This window comes from Excalfactoria chinensis, chromosome 2 (genome assembly GCF_039878825.1).
Source record: "Excalfactoria chinensis isolate bCotChi1 chromosome 2, bCotChi1.hap2, whole genome shotgun sequence".
Taxonomy (NCBI): domain Eukaryota; kingdom Metazoa; phylum Chordata; class Aves; order Galliformes; family Phasianidae; genus Excalfactoria; species Excalfactoria chinensis.
Genome location: NC_092826.1, coordinates 25,241,258 through 25,258,586, shown reverse-complemented (window position 1 = coordinate 25,258,586; position 17,329 = coordinate 25,241,258). Strand labels below are relative to the sequence as shown.

The following is a 17,329-nucleotide window of genomic DNA, read 5'->3' as shown; positions in this document are numbered from 1 at the left end:
TTGGCCACAATAACCCAATTCAGTGCTATAGGATTAGGGATGAGTGGCTGGATGACTGTGAAGAGGAAAGGGACCTGGGGATGTTGGCTGATGCTTGGTTGAATCTGAGCCAACAGTGTGCCCAGGTGGCCAAGAAGGTCAATGCCATCCTGGCCTGTATTAGAAATAGTGTGGCCAGCAGGAGCAGAGAGGTGATCATCCCTCTGTACTCAGCACTGGTGAGGCTGAACATTGAGTGTTATGTTCAGTTTTGGGCCCTTCACTACAAGAAAGACATTGAGGCTCTGGAATGGGTCCAGAGAAGGGCAATGAAACTGGTGAGGGGTCTGGAGCACAAGTCTTATGAGAAGCGGCTCAGGGAGCTGGAATTGTTTAGTCTGGAGAAGAGGAGGCTCAGGGGAGACCTCATTGCACTCCACAACTTCCTGAAGGGAGGCTGTGACGAAGCGGGGCTTGGCCTCTTCTCCCAGGCAACAAACAGGACGTGAGGAAAAAGCCACAAGTTGTACCAGAGGAGGTTTAGATTAGACATAAGAAAAAGCTTTTTCTCTCAGGGAGTGGTCAGGCACTGGAATGGTGACTCAGGTCAGGGAGGTGGTGGAGTCGCCGTCTCTGGCAGTGTTCAAGAGGTGTCTGGACGAGGAGCTACGAGATATGGTTTAGTGGTTTGTGGTAGCAATGGTAATGGGAGGACGGTTGGACTAGAAGATCTTGTAGGTCATTTCCAACCTTGTGATTCTATGATTCTATGATTCTAAGCCAGATAGCAGGTGACCTTCCTATGACAGTGTCTGCTTGGAGAGCAAACACACAGAGATCTCATGTCTCCTTGTGTGGCAAGCAGAGCCTTACTACAATCCAGAGCAATGTGGTATAGACAGCAGTCGGTTGGTGAGTACCAGGTTGTCATCACTCAGCTCCCAAGTTAGGGGCAGAAACCTTAAAGGCAGTTGGTTCACCCTGCAGTCACATTTCAGCACAAGAGGTCAACAGTAAAGCTAAGCCACGTGTCTCCAGCCGGCACCATGCATCAACCATCTTAAAGCACCGAAAACTGAGCCTCAGTGTTGAGATGCAGATGAGGCTGCTGCTGTAGCTCTGGTGCTGACCTTTCAACCACAGCGCAGCTCCTGAGCTCCAGCTGACTGCACAGAGTGCTGTGAGATCTTCTCTTCCCGCAAAGCCTGCTGACATATGTTGCATGTGATAATGAATTTGGAGAAAACAAGCAAACAGACAAACACAAAAGACTTTCTGTGTTGATTACAGAAGCACAGCCACTTTGAAGAGGCAGCCCCAGGGCACATAAACCTGAAAGACAGAAGACTTAACAGTTCAGTATAAAATATATAAAATTCATTGATAGATTCAGCACAGTTTTGACTTTAATTTTTATTCAAAATCAGAAACTAATTTGAATTAATGAAATGAAGATTTCCATTTTCATAGTATTTATTTTGTAAGAGGAAAAAAAAAAAAAAATAGGAGTTATTTCCACATCTGGGTGGATAATAAACAGAGTGCTTGGTTTGATCTTCAACAAACGATGTATACGCCATTTTTGGCTTCCCCTTTCTGCAATAAGAGACTAATTTTCTGGCTCTGGCAGGAGGGTGCTGGGTTTACTTGGTGGCTGTTGTGTAAGCATCAACTATACTGGAACCATATAAACTAAGAGCAAGAAACAGGAAGAAACTAGTTGGTAAAACATAATCATAGGCTGTCAGGAAAGCAATGACTATTTGTCACTCCTTTCAAAGAGGAGGAAAACAGTTGGTGGCAAATACTCAGTAACATCAAGAACCCAGCAGAGAGACTGAATTTCCTTTTCTCCATGCCGGGATACTCAGAGTTTTACTTCAATGTGGACCATGGCTACTTGGAAGGACTGGTCCGAGGGTTCAAAGCTGGGATCTTGACTAGTGCAGACTATGTCAATTTAGCACAGTGTGAGACATTAGAAGGTAAGTCTGCTGTCTTCTTTCATTTACGAAGAAATACTGTTCCTTGGACTGCTGAAGAATGGAAGGTAAAAGAGTGTTGAGAGCCTTATCTTAAAATACAGACATATCTCTGATCTCCTTTTAAGTACTGTTCTCATGCTTAAGCTAGCAGATTTCCATTGAAATTATTGTTCAGGATTGTGTAGACTGTGATTTGCAAAGCAATCCAGATAATGGGGGAGTTTTTAGTTTACTGATAAACTGGCAATCTCACAAATTTTATCCACTGGACAGACCTGTGCAAGTATAGAAGTTTGGTATCATTTCATCTGGATAAAATAGTTTGCAAAATCTTATTAAAAGCTCATACTGAATCTCCGTACGAAAGATATAATTTTAGTACGTTATTACTTCACAAGTTTGAGAACAGTGGGGGATGTTCTATTTACTCAGCAGAGGAAAGTAGATGTCACAAAGGTAGAAAACTTATTAGCAAGCTTAAAGGGAGAAAAGAATAAGCTTTACTCCTCCTCCCTCCCCCCCACCCCCCCACCTTTTCCTCACAAGGTGACTTTGTCACAGTAATAAAAAAACACACAGTAGTTTCCAAAACAGCTTTCTATGGCCAAGACTGGTCACAGCCTGATGAAGACAGACTTGTGCAAGAATCATATGACATACCCTTAGACACTTGGCAGGGAAAAATGCAACAGAAAAAAAATCACCTTTCTAAAGAAACATGAAGTTTCCTTCCTTGGCTTCAAATAATAGCTACGATTGTACACTGAAATCATATCTATAATACAGAGATACTAGACTCATATGAAAAAGGAACAGCAAGAATTAATAATAATGCTTTGTCTATGTGTCTATGTGTGTGGGTATTTAGCTGTCGTCTGGATAAAATTTCTCACAGTTAAATAAGAGATTCTCTGTACAGTCAGTAAGATCCAGAGACTCATCAGCTGACCAAGTGCATGTGCCCTCTTCAGCTGATAAGTTAGAGAGCTGCATCAACTCTCCATTTCACACAACAGCAGTTTGAACATACACAATACACTTACCCTGATAATTGAAATATATTCCCTTCCTTCCTTCCTTCCTTCCTTCCTTCCTTCCTTCCTTCCTTCCTTCCTTCCTTCCTTCCTTCCTTCCTTCCTTCCTTCCTTCCTTCCTTCCTTCCTTCCTTCCTTCCTTCCTTCCTTCCTTCCTTCCTTCCTTCCTTCCTTCCTTCCTTCCTTCCTTCCTTCCTTCCCTCCTTCCTTCCTAAGAAGGAATATAATGTTGGATCACAAGTGTACAGTAAACAAAAAACAGGCCCTTACCTCTAAAGCAGAAAATGGTGCTATGTATGTACCCTGGATCTTCTTTCCAATTAAAAGGTCCAGCATATGCATTAGTGCTGTAGCACTGTATTTTAATTGTCGTAGAGTGCCTTCAATTCATGAATTCACATTGAAATGTAATAAGTTGACAACATTTTGCATTCTGTGGCATTGCACCAGACCACAAAAACTGGACTAAGATTAAAATATTATAAATATTCTAAAACAAACAGGCAGAAACTGAATCAAAACCGCTCCAAGTAAGCCATAAATAGAATCAAAAAGATCTTTTAATTTCAAAGTGGTTTTCGTATCTCTAGAGGAGAAACCATAATGTCAGTACAGGAGAACCAAGAGAAAAAAAGGAGTTTAGAGCTTGACATCTGCTTGATAATTACAGGGAAAGTATAACAGTGAGAGGGAAAGAGAAAAAGGAGAGTGGCTTCTGATATCACTGTGGCCTCTCAATTCAGGGCCTCACAGAGAGGCAAAGAGGTCTTCTGCTTAACTTAGATATTCTTTTGGGCTTGTTTGAATCAGTATTATTTTCATGGAGCTGTCTTTTGTGCTGCAACTCTATCTGGAAGCTCTGCAACATGGTATGCTGCTAGCTTGACCCTATGGCATCATCCGTTCCAAAGGAAAAGCTGCTGACACCCTTTGAAGTAGAATACAGGAGGTTTTACATCCAGTGCTTTATTCTTTCCTTGACTTCTTGTGTGACAGAACAAATGCTGCTCTCTAGAATGTGCACTAAGTCACAGAAGGATAAGCAGCCTAGATCCGCTCCCACCTCGATAAAGCAAGTTACTGACTTGCTATGCTAGAATGCCAGCATGCAGTGGCTGAAATAACAGCGTAACTGAGATGTGATGGCAGCTGGCTGTCACAGTCAGGAGTCACACAAGACTCCACATGCTTGATGCCAAGAGCTTGGACAAACACTCAGTTCAACTTCTTGCAGAACTTTTCTATCTTAACCACACTCAACTTGAACCAGCAGCTCTCTGAGCATTAGTTCCCTTTAGACATACATTCGGTAATTTTTGCTTAATTGTAGATGGAAGCCTGTACTGAAATTATTTGACACTGGTAACATGACCTCTATCTATTGCAGGAAGATCTAGAGAAGTGCTAATAGTTCCAGAGCACTAACAGAGCACAGCTGTCCTATCAAAGCAGTGTGTTGTTGTAGTCACTGGAATGAGCTGAGGTGGCAGCAGAACCCACATACAAAGCTCTAGGGGTGATCTATCTCAAAGTTTTAGTGCTGGACTTAGGAGTCAGAATTTGCACTGTACTCGTATTTTTGCATGAAGATTCACTGTAGGCCATTTTACTGCATACTAATAAAGTATACCTATGGGGATTTAGGGGAGAATAGTTACTATATTAATAAATGCACCCCTTACTAAATTCATATGAACTTCTCTTATAGACACACCTTTAATTCAGCCACTGTGAGTGTTGCAGTTAATTTCCCTAAACATCTCTATAGCTTTTATCTGAAAATCTAATCATTATTAATGCCAAAACCTCATAATATGATCCCAATAATTTACAGTAGCTTTCATATAACATTTGGACATAATTAAACAATATAGTAGGGCCTTTTCTAAAAGGAAGTGCTATACCACTTTGAACACTAAGAACTGATTCATATCTTTGCTTTCATTGTGGAAAATAGCTATCACAGGGATTCTTTTAATTATTTTATTTTATTTTATTTTATTTTGTTTTGTTTTGTTTTGCTTTATTTTATCTAATTTTATTTTATTTTATTTATATTTTGTTCATTTGCTATTATAAAAGCTTCTTTCAGCCTTGTGGAATCAACCCCTTTTTTTTTCCAGCTACTGGGGTTGAGAGCCCTGGCAGAATATGTCATGATAACCCAAGTTTCTGGAACAGTTTCTCAGGATCTGTTAACAGCAGCCATAGATCAGACAAAGCCAAAACAGAAAAGCTAAGGGAGTATAACTGTTCCCTTTCAGGCACTCTTCTGAAGATCTCATTTGGAGATGAGCCTAAGTCAGGCAAGATGAGTTCTCTCTTCTTCAAGCAGTTTGATCACACTAAATTATAGTCTTACATGAGATTTAAATGATTCATATGAAAACTGAAGATCTTAATCCACAGGATGATTCCCACTGATATATAACAGAGGAGCATAAAGCAACAGATGCATTATAATGGTGCAATAGTGGCATCCCGAAAACATCTTTAAAACTGAAACAATGAACAAAGCTGACTAGGAAGGAGCTAGAGAAAGCAGTAATTAACACCATGTAACTGCCTGGTGTAACTGTTAATTAAATGCACTAGTAAGATTTCCAACAAAGCTGTCAACTACTTGTGGTTTCTTGTGGCAACGAGTCTTACAAGTAGAAGGCAATACTGTTTGAAGAGACCCTTCACATGAAAATAAAACCTTACAAATGAACATGCAAAAAGTTATTTGATTTGGTTTGTAACAAAGTAGTGACAGTTTATTCTTCCCTGAATCTAATTCCAGATCTGAAGTTACATCTACAGACAACAGACTATGGCAACTTCCTTGCTAATGAGTCTGGTCCTCTCACGATTTCCACCATTGATGATAAACTGAAAACAAAGCTGCTCACGGAGTTTCATTACTTCAGAAACCATGCTTTTGAACCGCTCGCTACTTTTCTGAATTTTATCACGTAAGTAAAGTTACCACACTGCTTAAATTATAGATGCAAAGCAAGAACGCAGCATCAGGTTAAAACAATGTAAACACAACCTTCTGGAATTTGCATTAAATTTCAAAACAGTGGAATTACTTTGATATGGCAACATTTACATATTGTATTTGCTAATGCATGTTCTGAAAATACTTATTTTGAAGAACACAAAAAGAGCAGACTCTTTACTGTGTATGGGTCTGGAGTAGTGGTAGAGATTGAGAAAAGCCACTGTTATTTTCAATCATTATTTAATTCAGAAATTAACATTGCAATAATTACACCTGTGAGGGTGATTAATGAAAGATTAACAGTTTCCAGGGTGGTGATTTAACTCTTGGGCAGATGGTAAGTTCTAGATTGTGTTTGAAGGGGGAAAGAACAAATTGTATAACTACCATACTTCTTATACCATTTAAACACTGAAATAACAACTTGCTGCAAGGTACTTAAATCCAAGCAGCTTTGTTTAAAAGCACAAGTGCTGTTTAAAGCCAAATGAAGAGAAAGTTCTGATCTCGCTGTAGTTATAAACAGACAAAACTTGTAAATAAATGACTTAACATTAAGGAAAGAATGGGGTTCTGCTTTATAACAGCATAACAACATGGATTAGTGAAATGTCACCAGGATATTTTACTTAACTGTTTACTCCCCTTGATCTTCAGACAAGACCACTAAACTCTTCAGCTTACTTTCAAGCAGTGTTTTTATTGTAACACTAAAATAAACAATCATCATTCTGTTTTTGTTGTTGCTTATGTACAAAAGTGACTAATCCTTTTTTGGCTATTATACCAACAGGATACTAAAGAATGCCCTGGGACAGTTACAACCTGCATCCATGCAATATCTAGGTTTTGTTTCAGAGAAATGAAAGTGAAAATGACAAGTTTTTTTTCCTCATACTGATTGACATGCGTATGTAAACATGTACATACACTCTGCCCACAGCTGTTTTGTTATAATGATGGAGACAGTAGTTCAAGATATTTAGCAAAACCATAGTGTCACTGAAGTATGTATCACCAGATCCTTGATCTCTGTCACAGATGTTGTGTGGGATCATGTTAATTTCTATGTGTCTCTAGCTGTGTTCTGAACCAACAATAAAGCTGAAGAGTAGCATCCTTATTACAAGAATCCCAAGGGAATAGCTTTCATATTTCCATTTCTGAGTTGCTGACAAAACTCTTAACAGTCTCCAACAGTAACACTAGTAAGAAACTCATAGAAAACTTCTACTGAAAATTTTCATCAAAAAGGAAGAAAATTGTCTTAACCTTTACACATTTTTCTCTTTTTAAAGCTGGGAGAGAAGAAAGGTTGGTCCATCTACATGGATTCTGCAGTTTTAGTGCCTACATTCTTGTGCACTCTATAACAAAATCACAAACTAGAGAATCTTCTTAGTCATCTGGTTTATGTTTTGATGCCATATGTCGTCACTTATTATATCAAATCTACATTCAACAGCTGTTATGCTTATTATATTCATGTTTCTGTTTCCTTTTTGTTGTTGTTGTTCAAGTGTCTTTTGCAAACCAGTCACGTGGATTAAAAACAAAACTGGGTCACACAGTGTGCTATTTAAATCTTCAGGATTTGACAAATGAGTTGGTGATAGTGAGTGAAGGTACAAACCTGCAAATACTACAGTCATTTCTGTCATCGGTGTTCTTAGTAACTTTGAAAAATCTGGCTTTTATATTTTTTCAAGACAAAATTCATTACAAAGTTAAGGTTTGTTTCTTTTATTTTTCTTTCAAATACAGATACAGCTACATGATTGACAACATAATTCTTTTAATAACTGGCACATTACACCAGCGACCCATAGCTGAACTTGTTCCAAAGTGTCATCCACTGGGACGTTTTGAGCAAATGGAAGCAGTCAGCATTGCCTCAAACCCCACTGAGCTGTTCAATGCAATTCTGGTTGACACACCATTAGGTAGGGAATACTAAATTATTTCTTATTTGCTTCTTGAAACTCCTAATTTCGTATTCTTAAGAGCAGCTGAGATCAACTAACACATTTTCCACTGGATGTGCTGTATTCTGGTAACACGAAACGTGTAAATAATTGGCTGATAAACTGGATCAAGTTCTTCAGGAGGGGTGTGCAAGACATTTTCTGGCAACATTAATTAACAACTTCTATATCAGTCTTGGGAAGCAGACACAAAGAAAACATGCTACTCAAGAGGAGTAATGGATATCTTTTATACTCAAGTATAGCTGCTGATTTAGAACATATAGATTTTTATTTCAACACCTGCATCTATAATTAAAACACGTAAGATGAAATCTTGCCTATTCCCCACTAAGGAGCAAGGAACAGACATCTACTAATGAATATTAGATGTTGTGGTAGAATCTAGAATCTCTCTCCTGAGCATTTGGGCATTATAAAAGCACAGAGTCAATCCTATCCTGAAAGAATAAATCTAAAGGCAAAACAAAGCGAGGGCTTGGAACATCATATCCAGAAACTGGGATGAAATTTTGCTCAAAGTGGCTACTGTTGGGAAGGGTACAGATAAGATGGATCTGAATGGGTTTGATCATGCAAGAAAGAACTGCATACCCTCATCCTGAGTACTGTATGTGGTTTTGTGTCCTGCTGCCCAACTAGGTGTGGTGGGCTGCTGGGTTGGCCTCAGGTAGCAGCCAGACTCCCACCCAGCTGCTTGCTCTCTCACTACCTCCAGTGGGACATGGGAAGATTGAAAAACATTTTTGTTGTACACAAAACAGATCAACTCTCTGAAAATTAAGATATTGCCTTATATGTAGGTCTGACTCCTGATTTGAGCATCAGGAAAGAGGCAAACAACAAAGATACAAACATTTAAACACTTACAAAAATCAGCTGTCCTCCTCCTTTCCTGCTACCTAGCTCCAGACATTTCCCTTTTCCCTTCTCCAGATCAGTCCAGTCCCTCCAACAAGGCAGTGAAAGACATGTGCAGGGGCTGATGGTCAGTAGATGGTGCTTTTTTCTGTAGCTTTTTTTTTCTCACAAGTATCTTTGGCTCCCAGGTGAGCTTTCCACACGCTACAGCTGCTGTTAGGATCATCTGCTCCAGCACACAGTCTCCAGAAGGGCCAGAGAATATCTGCTCCAGAGACATGGAGGTGAGGCATTGGTACAGGCTGCCCAGAGAATCTATAGATGCCCCATCCCTGGAGTTATTCAAGACCAGGATCGATGAGGCCCTGGGCAGCCTGATGTGCTGGATGACAACTCCATCCATGGCAGGGGACTGGAACTGGATGGATGATATTTAAGGTCCCTTCCAATGTGAGCCATTTGGAGATTCTATGATTCTATTACATGGGGCAGGTCCCTCTCCTCTTCTGACAATGGTGTTCCCCCAGCAGTTCTCTCTCTTTGATCCCTTCTTCACTCTCGGTCCAATATTTTTCTTCCCTTTCTTAAGCAAGTTTTCACAATGAAAAAGAGAGACCTCAAAACTTGGCCAGACTCACATGCTTTCCCTGAACACCATCTTTTGTTATTGGTGTCTGAGGCAATATTTTCTCTAATGCGGCACTGGCCAGCACGATTGACGTGAGAAATTGGCATAACTTTGCCAATTATGAATATACTATTTTTAAGTGGCCCAACCACACAAATGAACTGCATCCCCTGCCTGCCAGTTCAAAAGCTTGCTCTTCAGACAGTTCTAGAAGAGGACTAGGATCTGCAGATAGTCAAGGTCAAAGACTGCACTCCTTTCTAGTTGCATCCTTTTGCCTTTCTGCTTCTGACAAACACAGTGAAGGAAGAGGTAAACTAGGAAAGTGGGCTCACCTTAACAAATGCAGAATACCTGCAACATTTAGGTCAAAAGTTATCTTTCAAATTCCCCACTAGAAAATCTCCCTAATGATAAAATCATCTTCTTCAGAGAAGATTAGGGATTTCATTAACATTTCTCATCTGATGATCTCAGGAGATGTGGACTCTGGCTGCTGCACTGATTCCCTTTGCAACAGATTGTCATTAGAAAGGAGGGAATAAGGGGATAAGGAGAAAATCAAGAGGATTTCTCTTCCTCTTTCTTATACAACAGAAATGTCAGACTCTTGCTCACACACTGGTAGCTGACTACAGACAAGAGTTGCAAATTATCAGCATGTACATTTATATGGTTGCAAATTATCAGCACATACATTTATACTTCCATGTAATAAACTCTACTTTTAGCTGCTTTCTTTCAAGACTGCTTGTCTGAAAATGACCTGGATGAAATGAACGTTGAAATAATGCGCAACAAACTGTACAAGGCAAGTTCTTGCAACATAATAATATTACTTGGCATTTTAAAAGCATCTTACAAAAGGAGGTCAGTATCATTAACCCTGTTTTATGGATGGGGAAATAGAAGCATGGTGAGTTGAAGCAAGCTGCCTAAGGTCACCTGGCTGGTGGCAAGTCTGGAAATCGATTCCAGCTCCTTTGATTTCTACTCCAGAGCTTGGAGAGATTTCAAATGTTGGGTCTGCTTCCAAATCCTAATTTAATATCTCATTAGTGAAAATGCTGTAGATGTCAGATGAATATCCGGATGCATTTGTTTATGAATTTATCTTCCAAATGCCGCAGAACTGTTATCTCTCCTACCTAATCCTAGGCAGCCTTTTGGCTAGCATGAATGTTTATTTATAAATGGTAAATGTGATCTGAAAATGTGTAATTGATTAGAGTCTAGAGGGCATTTTTGTTTAATTTTCATTCACGTTTAAAATTATATTTAGTATTGTTACAACATATTGCTGTAAGGATGTGCATCTAATTTGTGCCTTGTGATTTCAAGGTACTTTCCAAATATTAACACGCAGGTCAATAATCTTATGCTGGTCTCTTTAAGAGCTATACATATTTCATTCTGTTAATGGTTCCATGCAGCACATTCTCTCCAATTTCATTTTTGTCTTTCAAAGGGGATGCCTCAGACTGCAGGAAATAATCTTACAGTGATCTGATCACATTAAGGGGAAAGAAAAAAATGCTTCTGTTTTTCTTACAACTGATATTTTGAAATTCCCAATGTGTATTTGATTCTCAAATAGCCTGCTCCTTCCTTTAATTCATGACAAGACCATTTACTAATAAATTAGGCACTTCTCTTTGTTTACATACGGATCTGATTCATATTTACTGTGTGAATGACCATACGTTTACACTTACTAAATCTAACGTTTATTTATTTCTTTTTCTAAGTATCAGGGGATCATTCTGCAAAGACTTTCAAATTATTAATATATCCTTTCTCCCCTGCTTCAGCTATCAATGCAATCAATTGTATTTCAGCACTGTTGTCAGGCAGCATTATGCACATCCTAACACAGAATTTCAAGCAGCAGAAACCCCCCCCCGAGATGTCTCTACTTAAAAATCACTTAATTGCATCACTACTGACAGCTTCCCTGCATGAGACTGTGTGTCAAACATACTTTGATGACATAAACGTTCCCTATGATGGTATTCTGGAGCAGAGCGAGACAGAAGAAACAGCTCTATGAGATATTTCAGGTCCTTCCTTCTCAGGTATACTGAAGTGGGTGAAAGGGACTGAATCCCCAACAGACCCGAGGGGTATATAGATTGGTATTACAGAAGCTTTGTACACTGTTCTGCTCTAATCCAGGGTTTTGAAGCATGGAGCAGTAGGGATTAATTTGTGTACTCTCATAGTACTGGCCCAACACCCGTGGCATATACCCAAATCCCTTCCTTCACAATGTAAGTGCAGTTTCCTTCAGCCATCTGCTTATTATGCAGGAGAAACTCAGTGGAGCTAAAGAACATTATGTAGAGAGCAAAGAAAGCATAATGTTTGTCTGAAAACAGCTTTTGAAAGCATTTAAACATGTAGTAAGAACAAAATAATTTCATTTTAATACTAAATCCAGCAAATTAAGCACACACTCAAATTCAAACTAACAGGTAGAATTGTGAAAGTTTACAGAAGAACTTAAAAACGAGATTTGTGACTACGTGGTCCAGGTCTTAAGCAGCATTTAAAATACTTCTCTGCTCCTTTTATGTAGTCTTATCTTGAGGCATTCTACAAGTTTTGCGAAAAACAAGGAGGTACTACAGCAGAAATAATGAAGCCTATTCTTGAGGTAAGAATAAAATGAACTCACTGCACATTAAAGTACTCCACGATGCTTTCATAATTAATTCACTTTGCTTTTCTTGTTCCTTTTGTCTCCATTTGCAAAGCTATTCATCAAATGTTTGAATAATAACAGTTTTGCTGTGATATATCCTAGATGTACTCTTTATTCTAAAATGACTTTCACTTCTTGACTAGATAAACTAGTCCAGGGAGGAGGGAGCCTCTGTTACTATTTTTTTCTATAACAGAAAGCAGCATAAACACGCTTTACCAATCTCAGACTATTGCCTGCTCTCTGTAATTAAAGGGGCATTTACATTTTCTAGCTCAAAATTGAACTTGATGTACCTACATTCCGCCATTATTGTATACTTACTACAATGATCTTTAAATGTAACGGGGCCACCATATTCATTTACTCTTTCATGAAAATTAATGGCTGAAGTTAGAGTTGATTGACCTTCAGATCTGCTGTCACACAGAAAATTCCAGGATTTATTTTTAACTCAAATCAGAACAGTTTAAAATGTAATCTTTCCTTGACATACAGCGTTCCCAACCTCCTATTCCCCAAAGTATACCTGCAGCACAGGAAATGTTACTGTCTTATCTTGTTGTAAAAAATGATGAATAAATTCCTAAAATGGTGTTCTCAGCATTCAGCTCAATTTTTCCCCCCATGGTTTATCATAACTCTGCAGTGTCTGAGATTGGCAAAGCACTGGCATAAGCAGCCCAGAATTTGTGGAGTGTCCTTCTCTGGAGACATTCAGAACCTGCCTGGATACCTTCCTAGGTGACCTACTGTAGGAAACCTGCTTTAGCAGGGAGGTTGCATTAGATGATCTCCAGAGGTCCCTTCTGATTCCTACAATTAAGTGATTTTGTGATTCCCATACAGGAGTCTTTTATTTCTGGATCAGCATAACTTATACCCTGGAAAGTGATGGAATAAAACTCACTGAGATCTTACAACCTCATGCTAAAAATTTGCATTATGGGAAAAAGATAACTTGGGAACTCATCTCTGAAGGGAAAAATGAGCCTAAGTTACATCTTAAGAAATAATGTGCTGATGTGAGAGTGCAATCTCATATTTTATTTAACCATTTCATAATGTTTTGGTTGTGTTCTAAAGAAATCATCCATAATAAGTTGAACTGATCAGAAATTAAATGTTGCGACTATTCCTTTTCTGAAAAATAAAAATGAAGAGATTGGCTGGCAAAGACGTGTCCCAGTGTATTCAAATTTCGCATCAAATTCATTTGTGGCTAGACATTCATTTTGAGAGAAGATTATTAATGGAAAACAGGTTAGCATACTGTTAAGCTCTTCTTATACCAGCGGTAACAGTTTGGTCTGTGATAAGTTTCTCTAAAATTCCTATGTAATGTCAATTAGCCAGCAGGATAAACTTTCTAGATTTCCTTTTTATCTTATTTTAGTAATCTGAAGGCAACCTGATCAGTTTAGAAAAAGTCAAAGTTTAATTACTCAAGATAATGCTTGTTATCTATTCTGACCCTGTGAAAATGAGTTGGCTGTATATAATTCCTCACCTTCTTGACCATCAGTCATGGTACTAACTGTCCACACTAAAAGCACTGGTAATGTCTTTTCTTTGGGCAACAAGCACTGCATGTCTAGCCCTGCAGGTCGCAATACACTGTGGGACTGCGCTGTACCTGGTGTTAGGCCTGTTGGTAAGACACCGCACACTCTCAGGTAGCAGACGTACACCTTCCATTTTCCATAGAGAAACTGAAGCAATTAGCAGATGGTCATCCTGTAACCCCATCTTTACCTGCAGCAATGAAACGCCCCGAGTCATTAAATAGCTGCCTCGTGGCATTATTCACTATGAATAATTCCAATAAAATGCTGCAAATCTAACAGCTAATTTCTATATGGCTTTGACAGGTTAAAAGAAAAACATTCATCTTTACACAAACCAGTTTCACTAGGGTTGATATGCCCATTCATATTAACAAGGAAAGTCAAATTTGGCCCAGTTATTCATTAGCTAGAAAGCTTTTCAAGCACACTTATTTTCTTCTCATTATTTCTGTATTGTTTATTCATTTTCCTTATTCTGAAGTCAGTGCCAGAGGGCAGCTGGGTCCCTGTTACAATATGTTCCAGTACACAGAAGTAGGAACTATGAATATGTGCTTAACCACTAAATTTGTAGAACAGTGTTGCAATGGCATGTGTCAGTCTTATTCAACAGAAGAGTGTACTTTTCTGCTCAAAACAGTTCAAAAGTTCGCAGTGTAAGACATGTTGCAAGCTGCCTAAAATCTCTGAATGCTTATTTACAATCAAATTACAATGCGTAATCAATGCTCTTGAAAGAGAAAGAAAAAAAAAAAATCACAGTCTCTTTAGATCTCAAGACAGAAGAACAGATTTTAAGCAGAACTTGAGTAAGATAAATTTAATTTGACATATTTTTACTTCATACTGTCTGAATTAAAATTATGGCGGGTCATATTTTGGTTACACAAAAGAAGAACCCAAGATCTAAGCATCAGAATGTCTTTCAGTCTGTTACTGCAGGGAATGTACTTCATATACTACAGGCATCTAGCCCTGGTAGAATAAAGTAGCTTTTGCTTCTCTGCATTAAAGATTTAACTGTTATGTGAAACACTTGAAAACTTTAACTTACCAAATAAACAGCCCTCTTCACTGAATTAAATTATCGTTTTAAATATGTACATCCAGAAAATATTTATTTCCAAAATTTCCACTCAAGTTTTATTCTGAGTTATCCCAGAACAGTACATGTGATTACTGATCCTTATGTGCATTATTATTATTTCTAAGAGTATTCTTTCAAAACTCCAAAGGGTCTGTAGAGAGATTTTGTGTTGTCAGCATCTTGTCCCTTCCCTTCAGGGGAAGGAGGAAACAGCAGTGTTGATATTTTCAGAACAAAATTCACAGAATAAAAGCTGTGCTTGCAAAACACTGTTTGATTTTCTAGTTAAAATTTAACAAGTATTTGCCAACTAGAATTTCCAATTTGTAAAATAAGATGTTTCTAATAAACAGTTTTCTTTCTTAAGTTTCCATAGTTTAGCTTACTGAAAAATTTATTTTGCAATGACATCTCTAACAACACTGATTATTCTTTGTTTTATGCATTAAGTTTGAGGCAGACAGACGTGCTTTTATCATCACTATTAATTCATTTGGTACTGAGCTCAGTAAAGAAGACAGAGAGAAGCTATACCCAACCTGTGGAAAACTCTATCCAGAAGGCTTACATCTGTTGGCCAATGCAGATGACTACGAGCAAGTGAAGTGTGTTGCAGATTACTATGCAGTAAGCAATCTAATTTTCTAAAACAAAGAATGAATATGCAATACTTAACATCTTTTGATCTCAACAGAATTGTAATGAAAGGTCACATAGGCCTCTGATATGATGACACAGGGTAACTTGCTATTCTAGGGCAATACAAAGTTCCTCTTACCATGTTAAATGATATCATATCCTAATATCCTAATAAAAAAAACTGTTCCTGCTTCTTAAATCTCCTCAAACAGAAGTTCACTTCAGAGCTTCTGCCTCCAAGACTTTGTAGCAAAAGCTTAACCCTTGAAATAGATCTACATTGCAGTGCTACTTTATAGGAGAAAACAAAACAAACACATGGAGAAGAAAATCACACCGAATGGTAACACATCTGAAACAAAGTCAAACATATCTTTGCAGAATATTACAGCATCACATATCAAATTGATGGATTTTGGTTCAACATCAGTGCAGATGAGTTAAATCCATCTGACTACTGGAAATAAAACGATCAGCTGCAGGAGGATCAGAGTACAGCTTTTGGCTCCATTTACAAATCTGGCTCTGACGGATGCTATTTGTACAAGAAGTTCAGTGCTCTCTATCCAAAGGAGGGAAAGGTCACATGTCATTATGCAGTCTCTTTTAGTACCTTCAAGAAATTACCTTAAGTAATAGGAAATGACAGCAAGAAACGCAAGAACAAACACTGTTTTGTTCTTGGTGACTATATGATCTTAAGTTTTGATTTATAGAATATTTCAATCTATAGCTGAGTTCTATAAAGAAAGATAACTTAATGTGTTTTAATTAATAAATCAGTGTAATGCACAGAATACAAAAGTGTTGTTTTCATCGGGCGGATGTCTATGCTTCTAGGAATACAAGGCTGTGTTTGAAGGTGTAGGGAATGACAGTGGAGAAAAGACACTTGAAGATGCATTTTTTGAACACGAGGTAAGAGGTTCTAATCATAATGCATCAAAGTGGAAGTTACTGATGTGGAATAACATTTAAAACAATAATGAGGTACTATGCTTTTGATTCCACATTACTGCATCATTCAGCTCTGTATCAAAAAAAATGCAGAATTCTGATGGCTGTCAACTTTCCCATGAAATAAAATAGAAGGATTTAACATTTCAAATATAATAAATCCCAGGACATTCTTTTGAAGAATAGTTATAGAACTGTCCGTTCTAATAGCCTATCCAAAACCCATCTCGAATAAATCGCTTAATGGAATACTCTTTAAATAGCTTATTTATAAGTTATTTCACCAGTCTTTTATTTACCTGTAATGCTGTTATAGTCTGTTACTAAAACTAATCTGGAGATGATATTTCAATTATTTTTCTACTTGAGAGTTTCCTAAGTACCGTTGTGACTGCAAAGTTACACAGAAATTTTGATGATGAAAGCTACCATCTAAAAACCACACTTGCCTTCTTTGATGTTTTGTCATAATGCTTATTTAATCTTTTCCACAGATAAAGCTGAACGTGCTTGCATTCAACAATCAGTTTCATTTTGGAGTATTTTATGCCTACGTAAAGTTAAAGGAGCAAGAATGCAGAAACATTGTATGGATTGCCGAATGCATTTCTCAAAGACACAGAACCAAAATTAATAACTACATTCCAATTTTCTGAGAATGTATAATGCTGCAGTGCCTGAGAAGAAGTACTTGTTCAAATTAAAGAAGAAAGATCTTGAACTATGATGTTTTTAACTGTAATGTTAATCCTACTTTTACATAACGACATGACAAAAAAGTAGTATAATTAGAGATATAAGTATCAGGAAATGTTAATGGGCTCTTTCATAGCTTTTGTTGATAGGTTTGTTCCCCACTGTGACCATTTTAATTTAACAAATCAATAAAAACTCTCTGCAAGGTCTTGTATGC

General features: G+C 38.0%; 1 protein-coding gene across 1 annotated transcript; it reads left to right on the top strand.

Moving 5' to 3' along the window:
* Window positions 1-1,834: 1,834 nt before the first annotated feature.
* On the top strand, window positions 1,835-17,072 carry ATP6V0D2 (ATPase H+ transporting V0 subunit d2). The gene is made up of 8 exons (XM_072329873.1): window positions 1,835-1,964; window positions 5,784-5,955; window positions 7,752-7,930; window positions 10,193-10,272; window positions 12,040-12,117; window positions 15,271-15,447; window positions 16,300-16,377; window positions 16,911-17,072. Exons 1-8 carry the CDS (start codon window positions 1,835-1,837, stop codon window positions 17,070-17,072), a joined length of 1,056 nt encoding a protein of 351 aa, XP_072185974.1.
* The last annotated feature ends 257 nt before the right edge of the window (window positions 17,073-17,329 follow it).